The 22,317-nt window shown below is 36.8% G+C and overlaps 1 protein-coding gene across 2 annotated transcripts; it reads left to right on the forward strand.

The window, feature by feature from the left end:
- Positions 1 to 976: 976 nt before the first annotated feature.
- Positions 977 to 6,682, forward strand: LOC110657419 (SUMO-conjugating enzyme SCE1). Of its 2 annotated transcripts, XM_021814615.2 has the most exons (5): positions 986 to 1,223; positions 1,386 to 1,469; positions 5,474 to 5,626; positions 5,745 to 5,858; positions 6,355 to 6,682. In XM_021814615.2, exons 1-5 carry the CDS (start codon positions 1,155 to 1,157, stop codon positions 6,415 to 6,417), a joined length of 483 nt encoding a protein of 160 aa, XP_021670307.1. In that variant the 5' UTR covers positions 986 to 1,154; the 3' UTR covers positions 6,418 to 6,682. The 2 variants fall into 2 exon arrangements, with proteins under 2 accessions (XP_058010454.1, XP_021670307.1); XM_058154471.1 differs by lacking the exon at positions 5,474 to 5,626 and having other exon boundaries at positions 977 to 1,223.
- Positions 6,683 to 22,317: the final 15,635 nt, after the last annotated feature.

Raw genomic sequence — 22,317 nt, forward strand, 5'->3', positions numbered from 1 at the left:
TATAATATAACCTAGAAGCATTACACATTTCCGATGATTTAACTCAAAATCGTTTAGAGTGGAGTAAGAGAATTCATATAGATGACCTAAAATTTTTGAGATAAAGATTTAGTTGAGTTGAATTATAATTAAATAAATTATAATATTAACGCTGTTGTGAGTTTTTGAGATCCAATCATAACGTCATGTAAATCTGTAATAGAGAAAAATGTGAGGTGAGTAACTTTTTAGCAAGTCACTTAAATGCTAAAGTCAAAGAATTTGATATGAAAATATGAAAAAAAATTATAATAAGATTTAAGAATGAAAATGTGCGTAACTTACTTCTGATTACTTATTAAAATTTATAAACTTTATACGAAAATAGTCATTACTTCATTTATAAAAATAATTTTAATTGATATGTTAAAATTATCTCCATAAAATTTAGTTTTACTTTTTTTGTTCAATCTTATTTTACTCTAATTATTTAACTATTTTAAATAGTATTAAATTTTTTTAATTGTCATGTTGAATATTTGTATAAAATTTTAATTATTTGACTTAATTTTAGATGTGATTTTTGGATGTGTAATATTAGATGTTATTAATTAATAATATTAATAAAAATAAATAATATATTATTGATAAAATCAAATATATTCTTATTAAAACAATAATCCAAAGCTGCTTTATGCGTCCGCAGGGAGAAATTCTTCACGCGAGAGGGCATGCAGTGGCGTGTATCTCACGCCAGCTTAAAAGGAAAAAATAAAAAAGGAGAAATCGAATTTTTTGACTTTATTTAACCCTTCATTTTTTATATTCTAAAAAACGACAAAACGACAAAATGTACCTTCCCTTGTTCACTGAAACAGCTCAGGTCGTCCAAACGTCAAATCTCGACCGTACAGTGCTTAGCATCTTGCAGGAGTCTTCACGGCAAGGGCAGTTTTGGAATTTTCTATTAAAAAAATGGGCGCTATGGCCGACGAGAGAAGTTTCACTCCCATTGCCTCTCTATTTCGCTGCCCTTTAAAATTACCCGTCATTTGATACTGGGTCTTCTAGAGAGAGAGAGAGAGAGAGAGAGAGAGGGCGGGACCTAGGGAGGGGAGCATACATCTGCTGTAGAGATAGAAACCCTAAAATTACGGAGATATAGAGACAGAGCAATGTCTGGAGGCATAGCGCGTGGTCGTCTTGCTGAGGAGCGAAAGGCTTGGCGCAAAAACCATCCCCATGTCTGTACACCTTTCATCAGATGATTAATTTTTTGGGCTCTTCGATTTTCTTTTGCTGTTTATTTTCTTTGTTATGTTTTTGTCTTTGAAATTTGTTGTTTTGTTCGTTTGTTTGTGGTTGCTAATTTTCTGTTGGTTCGATTTTTAATTTTGGTGGATTAGGGTTTTGTAGCGAAGCCGGAGACTTTGCCTGATGGGTCGGTGAATTTGATGGTGTGGCATTGCACTATTCCTGGAAAACCTGGTGTAAGTGCTACTATCATTTTTTCCCCTAATTTTTGCTTCCTGTTTTGCTTGGGTGGTCTTGCTCAATGAAATTGCCATATTGCTTGTTGATTATGAGCTTCCTGTTCGTTGAGAATTTTACTTGGGAGAACATAGTTTCCATATGGTAGATGATGGCCAAAGGATTTGGAAATTACTGGGAGTTTGTTGATATGAAAGATTCTTTTGCTGTATGAAGGGAAAAACTAATTAATTGTACCAAATATTTGTAATGTAAATATGCTGGAAATTTGATTATTCTGCTGCTATTTATTGAACCAATTATTTAAATTCTGGCATATTGATCAAATAGTATAGTGGCTTTTTGTTTTTCCCTTTGGTAATTAAGTCAACAAATTAAGAACAATTACTTTCCTTGAGGTTGCTTTGGATTGTGAAAGTAATTTCCTTCATGCTGCCCCCAGCGGTTATTAAAAATTTATATATGCAATAGATACTCTTTTCAACAAGTACAAGCCTTTCTAGATCAATGACTGATGATGTTTGGATAAGAGATTAAAAACATGGTTTTTAATAACTTCAGTTATGTGCTATTTAAAGGTCTTTTAGCCTTCCGTTATCGTTGCACCCATTATTTGAAAGCAACAGAAAACATGCATATGTAATGAAACTGACTTTCTGTAATGGTCTTTATGTAATGGTAATGGTCGTTATTTGCCATTAAGCAATGGTAATGGTTCATTACCTCGCTGTTTTTTTGGTCCAAATGGTGCAGTAGCTCTTCCTCATGCTTTGTTTATGGTTTGGAATGTTTTAAGTTGCTATGTCTCACTTTCTCTCTCCACTTCCATGTAAAATTTTCTATGTTTCTACAAATCTTTCACTTGTTGTCTCTTGAGCTAAGATCATAAACTATCTTTCTAGTTCTACACATCCATATCTTGCAAAGGATGAGTTATTTATTTATTTTTTGGTTTTTTTTATTTGCTGAAGAAAATTATGTTTGATGGTAGATTTTTTTTTATTAAATTTATAGCATGAAGCATTAATTTGCCTGATCTATTTGTTTTAATTTTAAACTATTTTCAAAATTAATTTTAGTGCAATACGTAAGTAATTAGAAAATAACATCGAAGAAACTTTTAGGCTTTATTAATGTTTGTTAATTATAATGTTAGTTCTTTACTATCTACATGTTTTTTTTTTTTAGTTTTGAATTGATTAATGCTAATAATATCTAAGAATAATAGATTTAATGTTTTTATTTGATATATTTATGCTCATTATTTAGTTGTATATTTTAGTTTTACTTATATTTTTAAATATCTATTCACTTAGTGAACTTTGCAAAATTTTTCAAAAAAACTTGCATAGCATAGGCCGTTACCATTACGTTACAGAGCCGTAACAGACCTGTTTCCGTTACTCGCGACTGTGACGGCAATTTAAATCTATGATATTGTAGTTTAAAATGGAAAGTTATTAGGAAAAACAAATAAAAGGGACGCAAAATATACCTGTTAGTTGAATTCCTTTTTTAGCACGATAAGACTTATAAAAGTTGTTTTCATTTATGTTCAAAGGTGAATTTAATTTTAATATAATGAAATATTTTCCAGTTCCATTAGAATATTGTATATCTTGATAGCTTTTCTAATGATATACATTTGTTTATTAATTTCTTGGCCGTTAAAGCTTCGTATGCAGTCAGGATTTTGTGATTGTGACATTGTGTCCATGGTTGTTAAGGGTGCAAGGCTCACCAAAGGGCCTAGGGGTCTTGAAGCCGAGGTGCAAGCGAAGGGGAGTGCCTGAGTGACACATTGCGCAAAGAGATTTCTGCAAAAATTCAGTATTATTTAATTTCATAACATATTTAAGAAATTAACAATCTACCTTTAGAAAAAAAAAATAGTTCTATTGCAAAAATTGATAGAATTTAACAACTTTCATAGAATAAATTGTAAGTAAACAAATTAATCACCAATTGAACATACAACAAATTAAACACCTTGAAAAATTGAACATGTACTCACGAATAAATTAAAATTTGTTAAGAATAGAGGGAGTTACTGATTAACATTTTACATTTGTCAAGAGTAGAGAATAGAGGAAGTTATTAATTAAAATTTGTTACAAGTGAGCCACATTAGTGCATGGATCCAGCATATCCATGCGAGGAAATTGCATTCCCATAGAGGGAGTTAATTTAAATAAATTTGTCAAGAATATAGAATAGAGGGAGTTACAAGTATGTTAATTTTACGGTTTAAGAGAAAAAAGATTAGGTATAAAAAAAATACCAGAGCAGAATGAAAAGAGATGCAGCCGCAGCTAAGGGTAGGAGGGAAACAAAGAAGATCCAAACAAGGCAGAAGGAGAAGGATTTAAGGCGTGTGGACCCCAGAAATTAGAAGATCGGCCACAAGCGACCTAGGTACAGGTGTTCCTAAAGATCCCTGCAGCGGAGATGGACTTTCTGATGCTTCGATGTTAGATTTTGATAGATCAGAACATTCCAAGTCTAGTGATGGTGGTCTTTGTGTATCAGAAGGCAGAGGTGTAGGTTTACGATGCATGTTGCATCTCAGCCAGTAGACGCAAACCCTTGGGCCAGGTGCGCTTTGCACCTTAGGCGCGCCTCATTGGCAATGCAGTTAAACAATCTAACAACATATGAGATGCACCTTTATAGCTGGCCTAGTTATCATGCTATTATTATATGTTGCTACAATCATTGGCATGTGACTTTCTCTAGTTGGTTGCTGAAGATGATAAGCCTTAGCACAAGCTAGTCAACCTCTTGATTTGGCTCTATCCTTTTTGAATACACAAATTTGTTTGTTAATGATGACTACCAGTGGATAATGGAGATGGTTTGTTCAATCCATGAGCTTCCATCTCTTGCATCTCTTTTTTTTTCAACCAGTGAATTATTTCACCCTTCCGTTGGAAATAAAATGCCGTTCTTGTTAATTTTAACTTCATCATTTTAAATTGAAATGACCTCTCTCCCTTTCTCAATTCCAGCTTCTTAACAAGGAAATTTTAATTGCTTTTTAGGAGATTCTCTCCATTTATTTTTTGTGGTTGTAGTGGATGTGGAAGAGGGTAAATTAGTTCTTCATTTTGTTGATTTGGCCATAATGATGATAATTGACTTTGATGGTAGTGAAATTGCTAATGGCTACAAGTTACAATTTTTTTACATCATGCATTCTCTGTTGGTAATTATTCCTATATTTCTTTTAGGAAATGGATCTCTTAAAAAATCGTAAAAGAAGATACTTGCTGAAAACTCAGTAGCTGTTTTACTGCTTTCTGTGTCACCTACATTGTTTGATAAGTTTATTGCCCTCCTCTTTAATTTTTTTTCACCTCTTTATTGCATGGCTGAGCTTATTCTGGTATTGTTGGTATTTTGGTACAGTACAACTCGTCTACCAATTTATGAAAAGACAAGAAGTTGTACCTGACATTATGCCTATGATAAAACCACAACAATATCATTGTACTGGAGGTAGTGCCCCTCTCTAGGCACTCTATTCATTGATTCAATACTTCATTTTGCCGGGTAAAGAAAGGGAAATAATAGAAAATATGATCAAATGAAATTTCAATTTTTCCAGTTGTGATGCTGGGTTTTAAGTTGAAGTTTGACTTGGGAAAATAAATTTCTGCCATGATTTGATTTTGGACTTCTGATCTTTCTCTGTTTCTCTCTCTTTCTCTCTCTCTCTCTCTCTCTCTCTCTCTCTCTCTTATTTTAGTATCCTCATCCGCCTATATTGCAAAGAGAATACATGACTTTACATCCCTTGTTTTCCCTCACATGTATAATAAGGTATAAGACTTCAAGGCATGTTAGTTTGTTTTATTTGGGTGTTTTTTTGATCGCTATCTAAAGATCTCACATAATTAGTAAAGATGGATTATAAGGATAAAAGTAGTGGTTATGTTTTTACCTTGTAATATATTTTCTTCTCAAATTGGATGGATTGACTGTAACATATATGGTATTGTAGACTGATTGGGAGGGTGGTTACTTTCCACTTACACTCCACTTTAGTGAAGATTATCCTAGCAAGCCTCCAAAATGTAAATTTCCTCAAGGTTTCTTCCATCCTAATGTCTACCCTTCTGGAACTGTTTGCCTGTCAATCCTTAATGAAGATAGTGTAAGTGCCTTATGTTGCTTTTGATTCTTGTTCTACAGTGTTTTTTTTTTTTTTTTTCCTCCCGGAATGTGTTATGGAATCTCTTTACTACCTAATACTTGGCATATTTATGTTGTAGGGATGGAGACCAGCCATCACTGTGAAGCAAATTCTGGTGGGTATCCAGGACCTGCTGGACCAACCAAATCCGGCTGATCCTGCACAAACTGAAGGTTATCATCTCTTTATCCAGGTATGCTGACCTCTTGGAAATATGATGATTTCTTTGATGTAACTATCATGCTTTTTAGGTCTCCATTTGTTTTATTGGAGTCATTATTTTCTTGTAAACCTATACTTCAATGTCATAGGTTCAGTTCTAAGTTTGAAAAATGGCAGAAGTGTGGTTGCCTGCTGATGTGTTTTGAGAACACAAACAAGGATGGAAGTTTTTCTACAGAAACCTTCATGGCATTAGAACTCTCCTTCCTTTGTAGATTCAAATTTGAACAGCAAACATCACCTTGGTTGTGTTCTTTATGGTATATGGATGCCAAAAAGACATGCAATAGTATAACCTGATGAGTATTTGAAAAGATGTGGCTGTGTGTGATAGTAGTGTTTGCAGGTGTGGATTGATGGTGTCCTTGAGAGTTCTTGGTTGTTTGAGCAAAGGGGCTTAAACAGAATTATCTTTCACTGTTATTATTTTCATTGGTCTAATGTGCATGAACTTGATTTAAATGCAGGATGCTGTGGAGTACAAGAAAAGGGTTCGCCAGCAAGCCAAGCAATACCCTCATCTTGTGTAATGTGAAAACTTCTATATCTAAGAACTGCTGGTTTATGGTAACTATTAGTTGCCCCACAATTGTGTAATGTTAAACTAGCTTTTGCTAATAGTTGATGGCATTTGGTAATTGTCACTGGCCTTTATGTGTGACTGCATGGTTGGACTGGCATTTCAGCTCCACAGATTTGGGATTTGGGTTAATCTTCGTTGATATGTCGCAGTATACTGGTCAGCCATTGTTACTCATTGGTGTTTATAGCAGTTAAAATCTAAAATTTAAGTTATATCACAATTTCTTTGGTGTGATGGGAAGTCATAATGTATGTACATGATAATTTGGAAATTGAAATTGGATGATTTGCTAGTAAGAAGTGCAGGTTAGGTGTGAAATTTTGATGTGGTAGCAACTGCTTAAGATGGTAGCTTTCTGAAATGCATGACAAGCGTCTGTTTGCCGTTCATTCTTTTTTCGTTCAGTTGTTATTGTCTAATTATTGATGAAATTTATGCAAATTAAATATTTTTTTTTGTTATATTTTAAAGTATGGTATAAAATTTAGTTTAATATTATATATATATATATATATTTATTTATTTATTTATTTATTTTTTATTGAAATTTGAATTTGCAAGGGATTCCAGTTCTGGAACCTAATTTAATATTATAATTTATTAATTTACTATGTGTTAATTTAATATCATTATATTTTTTTTTGGTAGATAATTTAATATCATTATATTATTGTGTATATGTGTGAATTATTTTAGTATCTAACCAATTAATTAATCTTTTATTTTATTTTTTTGAAATTAGCTTTTATTATTATTTTCGCATTACATCGTCTCTATTTTAATGTTGAACTTATTATTTGATTTTTCCCTCTCTTCTTTAAATGTTATATTTGATTTAAAAAAAACTTTTATTTTTAATAATTAATACTTTATTATTTTATACATTATATGTCACGACCCAACCTATGGGCCGGATCGGTACTAGGACCTGGGCCAGCCTAAAGCCCCCGAGGCTCGTAGTAAGCCTAACTGTTCATTAACCTAACTCTAAGGCCCATTTGGGCCCAATATCAAGAAAACAAACGGACAGAGTTCGGCCATAAAATGGACTTACCAACGGGGAGTTTTCGACTCACCCGACCTGTAAACGCAATATATAGTCAATTGGGGAGCTCAGCTCACCCTCCACATACTCATCAACATAATAATAAATGGGAGCTCAGCTCCCTCATCCAATCCATCAAACATGCATAGCATATTAAGTTTACAGGTTCCAAAATAATAATTTAGTTTACAGACCCAAATCAAATAAACATTTCTAACACATGCGGAAATTATAAGATTTAACAAGTTCATACAAACAGTAATAATTGACCTGCGAGTGAGAAAGCAGGTTAACATCAAAAAAATATCCTCTTGTGGCCTGTAAAAATTTTTGAACAGGAGTGAGCGTTCGACTCAGAGAGTAAAATATCAATTTTAACCATAATCTCTATAACTATCTAGTACTAATGCAACCTGTGGAGTGAAATGCAACAGCAACAACATTTTCACATCATAACATCAAAAAGGTAATTTGGAGCACTCACGCACCCTGTAACATCAATCATAATATATGGGAGCTGATCCTATACACTCTCTTAAATCCAACTCGTGCCCAAGAACTCATTTCGGACTTCCACTTAATAACCAAATCGAGGGTCCCAGCGAAGAACTCAAGCCGTGACTACCCCTCGAAGGATCGGGTACCAGCGAAGAACTCAAGCCGTGACTACCCGTCCTATCCATAGTCCACACCACATCACACGCACGCCAACGCACGCACACTGCTCCAAATTACCACAACAACATCATGGCACTTTAACAGTTGTCAATGCATCATAAATCGTGCCTAGAGTTTAACTACATAAATATATGCATATAAGTGATGCATAGGCATGCTGAACATATAATAATATCGAAATTACAATTAAAATTAATATTTTACTCACGACTGACGACAATCACCGTGGGCGGCGGAGGAAGAAGGTCATCTCCGCTCACGACAATTATATTACAATTATTTAATACAATCGACTCAAAACAAACAAAGAAAAGACCAATACGTCCTAAGTCGTGCTAAAATCCGTGAGTCTCCCCTATACCTAGGACCTACCCAACCTGCAAAAGGACTCAAAACACACTTCTATATTCACAATCCATATGTCCACAACTCAATCCCATCACACAGCCCCTCCTGGGCCCATCAAATCAATCATCCGTTACAATATGTAAAATTTCAATTTAGTCCTTATAATTGACTATTTTTGCAAAAACTGCCTAAATAAGTTCTAAAAATTCTAAAACTCTGCCCCGCGGTCCTTAGCAACATCACTAAGCTATTGCAAAAAGAATCATAATTTTCTAAGCTACCACGAATATTTTATGGATTTTTAATCCTATTTAAGCACTAGAAAATTACGAAAAAGCAATGTTCGGATTTACCTTTGCCGATTCCGACTTCAGACGCGCCGCTGACGTCGACAATGGGGCTAGCCAAAACCTCGGTCCAATTCGGAGACTTTTCCGGTAACGGGTCTGTCTGGCCGGAATTTCACAGACCCGGTCAAGTGTCGAATTTCCATGAATCGAGGATACCTACACGAAGCCCATAACACGGGGGTTAGTACATAAATTTTTCAGAATTTTCTAAGCTCATTAAATGCTCGGAAAAACACTACGAAGTTCCGTGGGACCCACTGAAAAACGGTGTCGAAAAAATTTGAAATTTATGTCGCCGCGAAGCTCTCGACGAGTGGAGCGTGCTGGTACCCTCGGTTTTCTCGTGGGATTCACGGTTTTCGAGAAATCTAGCCCAAAAGTCGAAATGGGCTAAAATCTTCCCGAGCAAAAATCGGACAAACCGGTCGATGGATTTCGGCGTTCTTGGTGTCTATGGAAAGCTCTCGTCGAGTAGATGATTTTAGACACAAGACCCGGTCCAATTGGTGGCCGGATCGGCCGGATTTTGGCCGGAGAAGCCAAAATGCCGCGAGGGAGGATTCGCATGGCTTCCGCCGTTAGCGCGGCAGTGGTCGGGTGGCAGTGTGGCCTACGGTCGGTAGGGTGGCGAGGAGGTGGCCGGCGGCAAGGGAGGGAGGAGAGAGAAAATAGAGAGAAAAGGGAGAGGGAACGACGCGCGCGGGGAAGAAAAAGGGAAGGGAGCCGGTCCGATCCGGTTCGATTCGGCCGGTTCGATTTGAAATACAAAATTTTGAATTTTTACTCTACCTCGGGACCGAAAACGAGGTCCAAAAATTTCGAAAAAATTCCAGAAAACTCAGAAAAATACGTAGACTCCAAATATATTTTTAGTTTTACCACGTGGTCTTTAAATTAATTTTTAAAAATCATCAAAGTTTATATTTTCGGAAAATCGAACCCGATTTTTAAAATCCGAAAAATCTCAAAAAAATTCCTAAAATTTAAATAAAATTAAAATACCAAAAATGCTCATAAAATTTAAAATTTTGGGGTGTTACATTCTTCCCCCCTTACAGAAAATTCGTCCTCGAATTTTACACAAGGGAGAATAAAGCACATGATTATACATTGAGCAGATATGGTACTTGCTACGCATGTCCCGCTCGACTCCCAGTGCACTCTTCCACCGATCGACTCCTCCACAAAACCTTAACCATAGGGATCTGCTTTGGATCTCACTGTCTCACTTGGTAGTCCACTATGGCTACAGTCGCTCCTCAAATGTCAAGTTCTCCTTTAGCTCTATCACATCCATCAAAGACATGAGAAGGATCTGGAATGTATTTCTGAGCATGGAGATGTGAAACACGGATGAACGTGAGAGAGGTTGGGTGGTAGCTCCAACCAGTAGGCAATCGCTCCAACTCTATCAAGAACCTCAAAAGGTCCAATATACCGAGGTGCCAACTTGCCCTTCTTTCCAAATCTCATGACTCCCTTCATTGGAGAAACCTTCAGAATACATAGTCGCCATCAGAACTCCACATCCTCCGTCTGGGGTGCATAACTCTTCTCATCGAAAGCCGCCTCAATCGTTCCTCGATTAAAGGAACTACCTCAAGTGTACCGCACTAAGTCTACATCATGCACCTTCACTTCCCCATTTCTCCCAACACAGGAGACCTACACTTTCTTCTATATAGTGAATCATAGGGAGCCATACCTATGCTGGAATTGTAACTGTTGTTGTAGGCAAACTCCACCAAAGCTATAAGCTCATCCCATTGACCTCCAAAATCCAAGACACTCATGCGAAGCATGTCTTCGATGTTTGGATTGTCCTTTCTGACCGCCTGCATGCGAGGGTGGAAAGCCGCATTGAAGTTCAAGCGTGTGCCAAGTGCCTCCTACAACTTTCTCCAAAACCGAGAAGTGAATCGGGGCCCTCTCGGATATTATGGAAGCGGAACTCCATGCAATCGACTATTTCTCGAATGTAGAGCGGGCATACGTGCCACGAATATGTAGTCTTCACAGGTAAGAAGTGAGCTGATTTGGTCAAACGGTCTACAATTACCCATATCGAATCATATCATCGCGTGGTACGAGGCAACCCAGTCACAAAATCCATAGCGATCATTTCCCACTTCCATTCTGGGATAGGGAGCTCTTGCAGCTTCCCTGACGGTCTCTGGTGTTCAAACTTCACATTCTGACAAGTCAAGCACTTGGATACAAAGTCTGCTATGTCTCTCTTCATGCCATTCCACCAATAGCTATCTTTCACATCATGGTACATCTTGGTGGAGCACAGGTGGACAGCATGTTGTATAGTGTGCCTCTTGCATGATTTCATTCCTGAGGTTGTCCACATCGGGCACACATATCCTAGAACCTTGCACTAGGGCGCCATCATTGGCAAATCCAAACTCACCACCTTCACCTTGCTGTACTCTTTCTATGATCTTCATCAATTGTTGGTCTCTGTGCTGGGAAACTCTAACTCTGTCCCTCAAGTCTGGCCTCACTGAAAAGTGAGCCAACAATATCCCCTCATCTGAAAGATCTAGGATTAAACCTTGATCCATCAACTCATGTACCTCCTGAATCAATGGTCTCTTCTCTACTGAAATGTGCGCCAAACTGCCAGAAGATTTTCTGCTCAAAGCATCTGCTACAACATTGGCCTTCCCAGGGTGGTACTGGATGGTGCAATCATAGTCTTTCAGAAGCTCCATCCATCTCCTCTGTCTCAAGTTTAAATCCCTTTGTTGGAAGATATACTTTAAACTCTTGTGGTCGGTGTATATCTCGCACACTTCACCATACAGGTAGTGTCTCCAGATTTTAAGTGCAAAGACTACAGCCGCCATTTCCAAATCATGGGTGGGGTAGTTCTGCTCATGCCTCTTCAGCTGCCTTGAAGCATAAGCCACTACCTTTCCATTCTGCATCAAAACACACCCTAGGCCAACTCTGGAGGCGTCACAATACACGGTGTATCCTTCACCACTCACAGGTAGTGTCAACACAGGGGCAGTGGTTAGACACTCCTTAAGCTTCTGGAAACTCACCTCACAGTCATCTGTCCAAATGAATGGAACATTCTTCCTAGTCAACTTAGTTAGGGGAGCCGCTATTCTGGAGAAATCTTGTACAAAACGCCTATAGTAGCTACTAAACCGGAAAACTTCGCACCTTAGTGATCTTGTAGGCCTAAGCCAATCGATTCTGACTTCAATTTTCTTGGGATCCACTCGAATACCGTCACTAGAAACCACGTGTCCCAAGAATGAGATGCTTTCTAGCCAAAATTCACATTTTAAAAATTTGGCATATAGCTAGTGCTCCTCAACGCCCGCAACACCATCCTCAAGTGCCACACGTGTTCTTCCTTGGTCCGAGAGTATACCAAAATGTCATCTATGAATACGATGACAAACGGTCCAAAATGGCTTGAACACCTGCTCATCAAGTCCATGAAGGTCGCTGTCACGTGCATTAGTGAGTCCAAAAGACATCATCAAGAACTCATAATGACCATATCTTGTCCTCGAAGCCGCTTTGGACACGTCCTCATCCCCGATTCTCAATCGATGGTAGCCCGATCGCAGTCTATCTTGAAAAGAATCTAGCTCCTTGAGCTGATCAAACAAATCATCGATCCGAGGAAGTGGATACTTGTTCTTCACAGTCACCTTGTTCAGCTGTCTATAGTCAATACACAACCTCAATGACCCATCCTTCTTTCTCACGAATAGAACAGGAGCACCCCAGGGTGAAGTGCTCGGACGTATGAAACCCTTGTCCAAAAGCTCCTGTAGTTGCTCCTTCAGCTCTTTCAATTCTGCTGGTGCCATCCTGTAAGGTGGCATTGATATGGGGTTTGTACCCGGAACAACATCAATGCAGAACTCTATTCCCCTTTCTGGTGGCAACCCTGGAAGCTCTTCAGGGAAGACATCCATAAATTCTCTGACAACAGGAACATTTTCCATGCTGACACCTTCTACAGATGTATCTCTCACCAATGCCAAATACCCTTGGCATCCACGCCTCAACATTTTTCTAGCACTAATTGCTGACACCAAATTATATGGAGCCACGCTCCTGTCACCATCAAAGCTAAACTCTTCCACACCAGGTATGTGGAAATACACCTTTTTGTTCCTGCAGTCTAAAGTGGCATAGTGAGTTGCCAACCAATCCATCCCCAAGATTACATCGAAATCCATTACTGGTAAAGGAACCAAGTCTGCTGGGAGGATCTTTCCATCCACTACTACTGGGTTACCCGGAAAAACCATGTCTACATCTATGTTGTCACTAAGTGGGGTAGCTACTGACAAAGGGTACTCTAAAGTTGTAGGGTGTCTACCCAACCTCATGGCAAACACAGGGGAGACAAATGAGTGCGTAGCACCCGGATCTATCAAAACACGAGCCTCATAAGAATGTACTGGAAGAATACGCCACAACCGCATTGGAAGCTCGAGCATCCTGGTGGGTCGGGGTGAAACCCGAGCTTGACCCCTACCGAGTGGCGTAACCACATCGACTTCTACCTCGACCGCCTCCAAATCCACGTCCCCCTTGTCCTCGCCTGTTGGCCATCGATCACTGCCATGTTGGAAGTACCGGATACAATCGCGAGGAACATTTGCAATGAACCACTGTGACCCCATCGTGGCTCGTGAACATGGGGCATTCCCTAGCAAAGTGACACAGTTGGCCACACTGAAGCATACTCGACTCCATCAAACAAGGTCTGAATGTCCTCTTCCACCTTTGTGCACGGTGCCAAGAGGATCTGAACTGCACCAGAACTCTGTACCCAATCGTGACCATTCTTTGGATCCGCACAGTGCAATCCTCGTGGTTTGTGTCTAAAACCACTTCTCTTGTTCCTACTCTTTCCTCTGTAATTACTCGCCACCACTATCCGAGTACCCATTTGGGAACACCGGTAGAACCCTCACTCTGTTTTCTTTGCTCTTCATTTGTCATCCACAAAGATAGCTAATCTCAATCATGCGCTCGATCAACCACCACATCAAAAGACTGATCAGACATCATGGCCAGGTTCGCATACCTCCTGTCAAGCCCCTTTAGGAATCTTTTCACCTTCATAGTCTCTGTAGATACTGCTGTAGGTGCATATCTGCTCAATTTCAGAAATTTTGTAGTATATTCATCTACAGACCTGCCATTCTGTCTTAAGGCCTCAAAGGCCCACTGTTTCTGATCTCTGAAGCTTTCTGGCACAAATCGATTGATGAAAAGTTCCACAAACTGAGCCCATGACAAACCCTCCATCCGAGGTAACACGTAGTCATTCATCCATTGTCTAGGCATAGGCCCCATGACATGCTGCATACACTCTATCAGTCTTCTATCACCAATCAGATTATGTTCCCTGCACATGCGAGAATCTAAAAACCGATATGCATCGTCTGACACATCATAAGTTCCAGGCACCAACTTCTTGAAATTTATGATCTGTTTGTAAGGTTCCCCTCTTGGTGCGGTGGACTGCTGCTGCTATGGAGGGTGGACCATATACTGCGGCATCATGTCGATGGTCCTCTGTAACCCAGCTAGAGTAGCTGCCATTGGGTCCATGGGACCCTGTGCCATAAAAGATCGATCTCAGTCGTGGCAGCTGCTCTTCTACTTGAGCAGCTCTAGGCCTCCTACCCCGCATCCTCAGGGCAGGCGCCTCATCATGTGCCGACACCTCGTCAGGCACATCTGGTTCTGGTGCAGTGGCAGCTCTCCTGCTTCTACGCATTTTGTTGAAATTCAGCAGCATTAGCCCACAAAATTCAAAACTGCATATTACACAGCTCTATAGACTCATATTTACACACAATATATGAAGCAGAAACTAGAAGCAAAGACGACAATGCAAGACGAATGTGGACCCTATTTTTCCGCATGTGACTCCTAGTAGACTCTTCCCAACACTTTAGACAAACATTCCCTAAGAATCTGGAACCAGGCTCTGATACCACATTTGTCACGACCCAACCTATGGGCCGGACCGGCACTAGGACCTGGATCAGCCTAAAGCCCCCGAGGCCCGTAGTAAGCCTAACTGTTCATTAACCCAACTCTAAGGCCCATTTGGGCCCAATATCAAGAAAACAAACGGACAGAGTTCGGCCATAAAATGGACTTACCAACGGGGAGTTTTCGACTCACCCGACCTGTAAACGCAATATATAGTCAATTGGGGAGCTCAGCTCACCCTCCACATACTCATCAACATAATAATAAATGGGAGCTCAGCTCCCTCATCCAATCCATCAAACATGCATAGCATATTAAGTTTACAGGTCCCAAAATAATAATTTAGTTTACAGACCCAAATCAAATAAATATTTCTAACACATGCGGAAATTCTAAGATTTAACAAGTTCATACAAACAATAATAATTGATCTGCGAGGGAGAAAGCAGGTTAACCTCAAAAAAATATCCTCCTGTGGCCTGTAAAAATTTTTGAACAGGAGTGAGCGTTCGACTCAGAGAGTAAAATATCAATTTTAACCATAATCTCTATAACTATCTAGTACTAATGCAACCTGTGGAGTGAAATGCAACAGCAACAACATTTTCACATCATAACATCAAAAAGGTAATTTGGAGCACTCACGCACCCTGTAACATCAATCATAATATATGGGAGCTGATCCCCTATACAGCTCTCTTAAATCCAACCTGGTGCCAGCGAAGAACTCAGCTCGGACTTCCACTTAATAACCAAATCGAGGGTCCCAGCGAAGAACTCAAGCCGTGACTACCCCTCGAAGGATCGGGTCCCAGCGAAGAACTCAAGCCGTGACTACCCTTCCTATCCATAGTCCACACCACATCACACGCACGCCAACGCACGCACACTGCTCCAAATTACCACAACAACATCATGGCACTTTAACAGTTGTCAATGCATCATAAATCGTGCCTAGAGTTTAACTACATAAATATATGCATATAAGTGATGCATGGGCATGCTGAACATATAATAATATCGAAATTACAATTAAAATTAATATTTTACTCACAGACTTGACGACAATCACTGTGGCGGCTGGGCGGAGGAAGAAGGTCATCGGCTCACCTGACAATTATATTACAATTATTTAATACAATCTGACTCAATACAAACAAAGAAAAAGACCAATACGTCCTAAGTCGTGCCGAAAATCCGGCAGAGTTTCCCCTATACCTAGGACCTACCCAACCTGCAAAAGGACTCAAAACACACTTCTATATTCACAATCCATATGTCCACAACTCAATCCCATCACACAGCCCCTCCTGGGCCCATCAAATCAATCATCCGTTACAATATGTAAAATTTCAATTTAGTCCTTATAATTGACCATTTTTGCAAAAACTGCCCAAATAAGTTCTAAAATTCTAAAACTTTGCCCATGGTCCTTAGCAACATCACTAAGCTATTGCAAAAAGAATCATAATTTTCTAAGCTACCACGAATATTTTATGGATTTTTAATCCTATTTAAGCACTAGAAAATTACGAAAAAGCAAGGTTCGGGTTTACCTTTGCCGATTCCGACTTCGGGGACGTGCTCGGGACGTCTGACAATGGGGGGCTAGCCAAAACCTCGGTCCAATTTGGAGACTTTTCCAGAACAGTGCATCGCCTAATTTCACAGCACTGTTAAGTGTCGAATTTCCGCGAATCGAGGATACCTACACGAAGCCCATAACACGGGGGTTAGTACATAAATTTTTCAGAATTTTCTAAGCTCATTAAATGCTCGGAAAAACACTACGAAGTTCTGTGGGACCTACCGAAAAACGGTGTCGGAAAAATTTGAAATTTATGTCGCCGCGAAGCTCTCGATGAGTGGAGCGTGCTGGTACCCTCGGTTTTCTCGTGGGATTCACGGTTTTCGAGAAATCTAGCCCAAAAGTCGAAATGGGCTAAAATTTTCCCGAGCAAAAATCGAACAAACCGCTAGATGGATTTCGGCGTTCTTGGTGTCTATGGAAAGCTCTCGTCGAGTAGATAATTTTAGACACAAGACCCGGTCCAATTGGTGGCCGGATCGGCCGGATTTTGGCCGGAGAAGCCGAAATGCCGCGCGCGCGAGGGAGGGGATTCGCGCGCTTCCATTGCTCGGGCCGCGCTACCGGGTCGGGTTGCAGGTGGCGCACGGCCACCGGGGTGGCAGGGAGGTGGTCGTGGCCAGGAGGAGGAGGAGAGAGAAAAGAGAGAGAAAAGGGAGAGGGAACGACGCGCGCGGGAAGAAAAAGGGAAGGGAGCTGGTCCGATTCGACTGGTCCGATCCGGTCCGGTTCGATTCGGCTGGTTCGATTCGAAATACAAAATTTTAAATTTTTACTCTGCCTCGGGACCAAAAACGAGGTCCAAAAATTTCGAAAAAATTTCAGAAAACTCAAAAAAATACGTAGACTCCAAATATATTTTTAGTTTTGCCACGTGGTCTTTAAATTAATTTTTAAAAATCATCAAAGTTTATATTTTCGAAAAATCGAATCCGATTTTTAAAATCCGAAAAATCTCAAAAAAATTCCTAAAATTTAAATAAAATTAAAATACCAAAAATGCTCATAAAATTTAAAATTTTGGGGTGTTATATTATATTTGATTTTTATTTTTTTAAATAGAAAAATGTATAAAAATAAAAAACTGAACGATAACTCTTCTGGCATAAGGTACGCCCCAAGCATCGCGGAGAAGCCATCGGAGGATTCCATTCAGAAGTATGGCGAAAATGAATCTTGAACATTTTTTTCATGTAGGTATTTAGACACACAAATGGGTCAATGGCGAAAATGAATGTAGTAATTTAATATATTTTATTTATAATCGATGTGAGATTTTAAAAGATTAATTTATAGAACACATTCGATCCACTCATGAATCTCAAACTATAAATCACATCGAACTTAATTTTCACTTCTTTCAGTGATAATGATAAATATCTGTTAAAATTATATTAATTTTAATAAAATTTTTATTCTCGTATAAACAACTAACTCACCTTATCAATGATTGATGAAAAAGGACCGGATCTTGAACCATAAACAGCCATCCTATCTTTTGCAAAATTTTGCTTTCTGGCATACATGAGTATATTGAAACTCCAAATCTTGATTAGCATACGACAGCGCAGCTTGAAAAACGGACCGAAGCACTGTTGGGCAGGCATGAGATCTCTGCAAACCGCCACCGTATTTCACTTTCCACCTAAAGCTTGCGAATGTCCATTGCTAATTCTCATTTTAATAAATAAACTCAACTTGTGTCAGTTAAAAAAATCATTTATTACTATAATTAAAATTTATTATTAAAATTATAAATAATATATAGAATATTACTTTTTTTTTTGAAAACAATATATAGAATATTACTGATACGGTAAATTATAATTTAATCTTTATATTTGATGAAAATTATAATTAATTACTTTATTTTTAATTTAAAATAATTTAATCTCTTGTTTTGATTCTAGTTAACGATTTTCGTTATTTGAAGTGATAAATTGAAAAATATAAAATAAATTGAAAAATATAAAAATATAAAAGACTGATTTATTAATAAAATCAAAATTTAAGGATATTAATATTTTAATTATAAAATTAAAAAAAAAATAATTTAACTTGTACAAATACAAAGGAGTTTATCCTTATTAATAATCACTTGCATGTATTATCAATAAGTGTTGTAAACCCCTATTTTTTATGACTTTGTGGGTGTGTGTATTGAGACGGTGAGGAATCGATGATGAAAAAATTATATGAATATAAAATATATTTAAGGACATTAGAAAAAATAATTAAATGTATGGCATCATTCTTGAAGAAATTTTTAAAGAGCAGAAAAATAATAAAATAAAATTTATTTATTAAAAAAAATATATGGACTCTACGGGCCTAACAAATCTAAATAGGGATTTTAATTTAAAAAAAGCTCAACTAAAATTTTTTTTTAAGAAAAGAAAATTTTATTTCTATTTTTATCTCTCTTCCTCACTATCCCTCTTCCATACAACCTTTTCCTTCCTCACTCTCCCTCGCCCACTCCCACACAAACTATCTCCCTCTCTCCCACACCAATCGATTCTCTCTCTTATTTTACTAAAATTCTTTTTCATTTTATCTTTTATTTTATCTCTTTCTAAACTCTATCTCTATCAAGAACTTTCTCTCCCTCTCTCCCACCAATCAGATCCCTCGCTTTTTCTCTCCCACCAATCGATTCTCTCTCTTATTTTACTAAAATTCTTTTTCATTTTATCTTTTGTTTTATCTCCCTCTCTCTCCCACCAATCGATTCTCTCTCTTATTTCACTAAAATTCTTTTTCATTTTATCTTTTGTTTTATCTCTTTCTAAACTCTATCTCTTTCAATTATATCATAATTCTACACCTAGAGATAAATACCCCACTAAGGAGATGAAATAAGCACATTTAGAGATCAGCTCCTAGAGCTCTCTTTAAATTTCTTTCTTCTTTCTGTTTTCTTTTCTTTCTTTCTTTAGTTCAAGAAAAGTTTTTTAAAATTTAATCAAGGTGAGGGTTCTTAATACCTTTTGTTCAAGATTCATGCCGTACTATAGTTTTTTCATATTTATATGCCTTGAGTTAGCTTTTTATGTTCATAATTTATATGTATATGTGATAAAATTGAGAGTGATGATAATTTTGTACATGTTTTTGTTTCACTTTATTTTAATTAGTTTTCGTATATTTATACTTCTGTAAAAATTGTATAGAAATTATATTTGTAATCTTCATGATATTATAATAATTTTAGCCTCAATAATAGTGAAAAAAGCTATTAAATTGAGTAAATTATGGCAGTCTAAATTTAGGGTGTCTGCATATCATGATTTGCAGTATAGTTGAATTTCAAAGTTCATATCTCCTTCAATTCTTTTTTTTTTTTTTACTATTATTGTAAAATTAAATTTAAGATCTTCTCTAACTTTTTCCATTGGTTTCATGTAGGGGTGGCCACGGTTCGGTTTTGAACCAGAACTGAACCGGAACTGGTTCGGTCAAAATCAGATCAAACCCGGTCAAAATCGAAACCAGCTTCGAACCAGACCGAAACCGTTTCATATTTTTTAAGAACCGTGAACCGGCGGTTCCGAACCGGATTGAACCGACGATTTCAAACTGAATTAAACCGGCGATTTAAATCTAAAAAAATTCAATAAATATGTTACCTCACTCCTAATTCATTTATATATATCATTAATTCTCTACACAATTATTTTCTGCATTTTCTTCAATTCTTAGTATTTTTTCAATTTTTCTCAAATTATCTAAATAATTATTTTCTACACTCATTTTAATTTCTAATACTCTCTCAATTTTCCTACTTTATTATTTTATATACTTACTGAAATTTTCAATACTATCTCAATTACTTTGTTATTACTTTAAATCCTCAATAAAATTTTCAATACCCTCTATTTTAATTTTTTTTCTCTTTTATACTTTTTAATTATCAATTATTATATAATTTTTAAAAAAAGGCAAGTAATAGAACTAGAAATTTTTATTCCTCTAAATCCTAAAGGGATATTTAGGCAAAATTAAGTTCATACACTTTTTGCTAATTTCTTTAAAAAAAATTAATTTCATCTCTAGTTTTTTAATCAGGTTTAATTCTTTATTTATTAAATTTTTCTTAAAGATAAATTATTTTCTTTTTTTTTTCTTATTTTATTTTGATTGAAAGATTTCTAAGAAAAATTAAAATATTTTTACAAATATAACTTAAATTTTGAATCAATAAAATTTTTCTCTAATTTTTTTTGTCTAAGCTACTCTTAAACCATCCCTAAACCACTTCCAAACTGTCCTCCAAACTGTCTTGAACCGTTCTTTTTCAAACCACCTTTCAAACCATTTTAAACCGGGGCTCAAACCGGAACAGGTGGTTCAGGAACTGTCTTTCAAACCGTCCCCTGGTGGTTTGGTTCAAGTTTATGATTTTATTGAACCTAAACCGGCGGTTCAGGAATCGTAACCGGCGGTTCCTGAACCGTGGCCACTCCTATTTTCATGTAAATATCTTTTATGGTTTGTGAAATATATTAATTTTAAAAAAATAGTGTAGATCTGTCTCTAATGCATAAGAGTAATGAACTACGATTTTTGTAAATTATTTGGTTGAGATTTTAAATTAGCTAATAATTTTCTATTTTGATATGATGTCTTGGTATGCTTCTAGAATTTTTGTATAAATTATTGGAATACCATGAAGATTATAAATATAATTTTTATTTTTTTTTATAGAAGAATAAATACACAAAACTTAATTAAAACAAAATGAAAAAAAATGAGAATATGTGCAGAACTGTCATCATCCTCAAATTTATCACATATACATGTAAATTATGAATATAAAAGGCTAACTCAAGGCATATAAATATGGAAAAACTATAGTATGACATGAATCTTGAACAAAAGGTATTAAGAATCCTCACCTTAATTAAATATTAAAAAAACTTTTCTTGAACTAAAGAAAGAAATAAAAGAAAACATAGAAAAGGAAGAGAGAATTTAAAGAGAGCTCTAGGGACTGATTTCTGAGTGTGTTCCTTTCATCTTTCTAGTAGGGTATTTGTAAGATTATGGGTGTAAAATTGTAGTACAATTGAAAGACTTGTTGATAGAGTTTAAGAAGAGATAAAATAAAAGATAAAATAAAAAAGAATTTTAGTGAAAAAAAAGAGAGAGAACCAATTGTTGGGAGAGAAAAAGCGAGGGATCTGATTGGTGGGAGAGAGGGAGAGAAAGTTCTTATGGGACAGAGAGAGTGAGGAAGAAAGAGATTGTATGGGAGAGGGGTAGTGAGGGAAAGAGATAAAAATAGAGATAAAATTTTCTTTTCTTAAAAAAAAAATTAGGTTAAAAAAAAATTATGTGAGCTTTTTATTTAATTAAAATTCTTATTTAGATCTTCTTGGGCCCATAAAGTCTAAATAGGTTTTTCTAATAAATAAATTTTATTTTATTATTTTCTGCTCTTCAAAAATTTCTTCAAGTATCATGCCATACATATAATTGTTTTACTTTTAACGTCCTTAAATATCCCTCATGGTAATATAATTTTTTCATCAAAGGTTTCTCACAGCCTTAATGCACATACCCATAAAAGTAACAAAAATAAGGGTCTATAGTTTGCCCCCCACTTTGATGAGATTTGCAATTAATGCGAAGGCATATCTCAAATTTCATCAAAGTGAAAACACAAATTTTTGAAAATTGTTTGAAAGCAAATGAAATATCAGCTATGAGGATCGAATATGTCTTACTCTATCGACACACTTTGCCTAAATTAAGTTTAAGACTTTGAGTTATAAGACTAGCTACAGTCTCACAATAATGAAAATCGATTGTATCTTGGTTTGTCGATATACTCTCTGTGTC

Source organism: Hevea brasiliensis, chromosome 10, assembly GCF_030052815.1.
Source record: "Hevea brasiliensis isolate MT/VB/25A 57/8 chromosome 10, ASM3005281v1, whole genome shotgun sequence".
NCBI classification, from domain to species: domain Eukaryota; kingdom Viridiplantae; phylum Streptophyta; class Magnoliopsida; order Malpighiales; family Euphorbiaceae; genus Hevea; species Hevea brasiliensis.

Coding starts and splice junctions, on each gene's coding strand:
- LOC110657419 (XM_021814615.2), top strand. CDS start 1,155: ATGTCTGGAGGCATAGCGCGTGGTCGTCTTGCTGAGGAGCGAAAGGCT. Junction 1,224..1,385: donor GGCGCAAAAACCATCCCCAT/GTCTGTACACCT, acceptor TTGGTGGATTAG/GGTTTTGTAGCGAAGCCGGA. Junction 1,470..5,473: donor CTATTCCTGGAAAACCTGGT/GTAAGTGCTACT, acceptor ATGGTATTGTAG/ACTGATTGGGAGGGTGGTTA.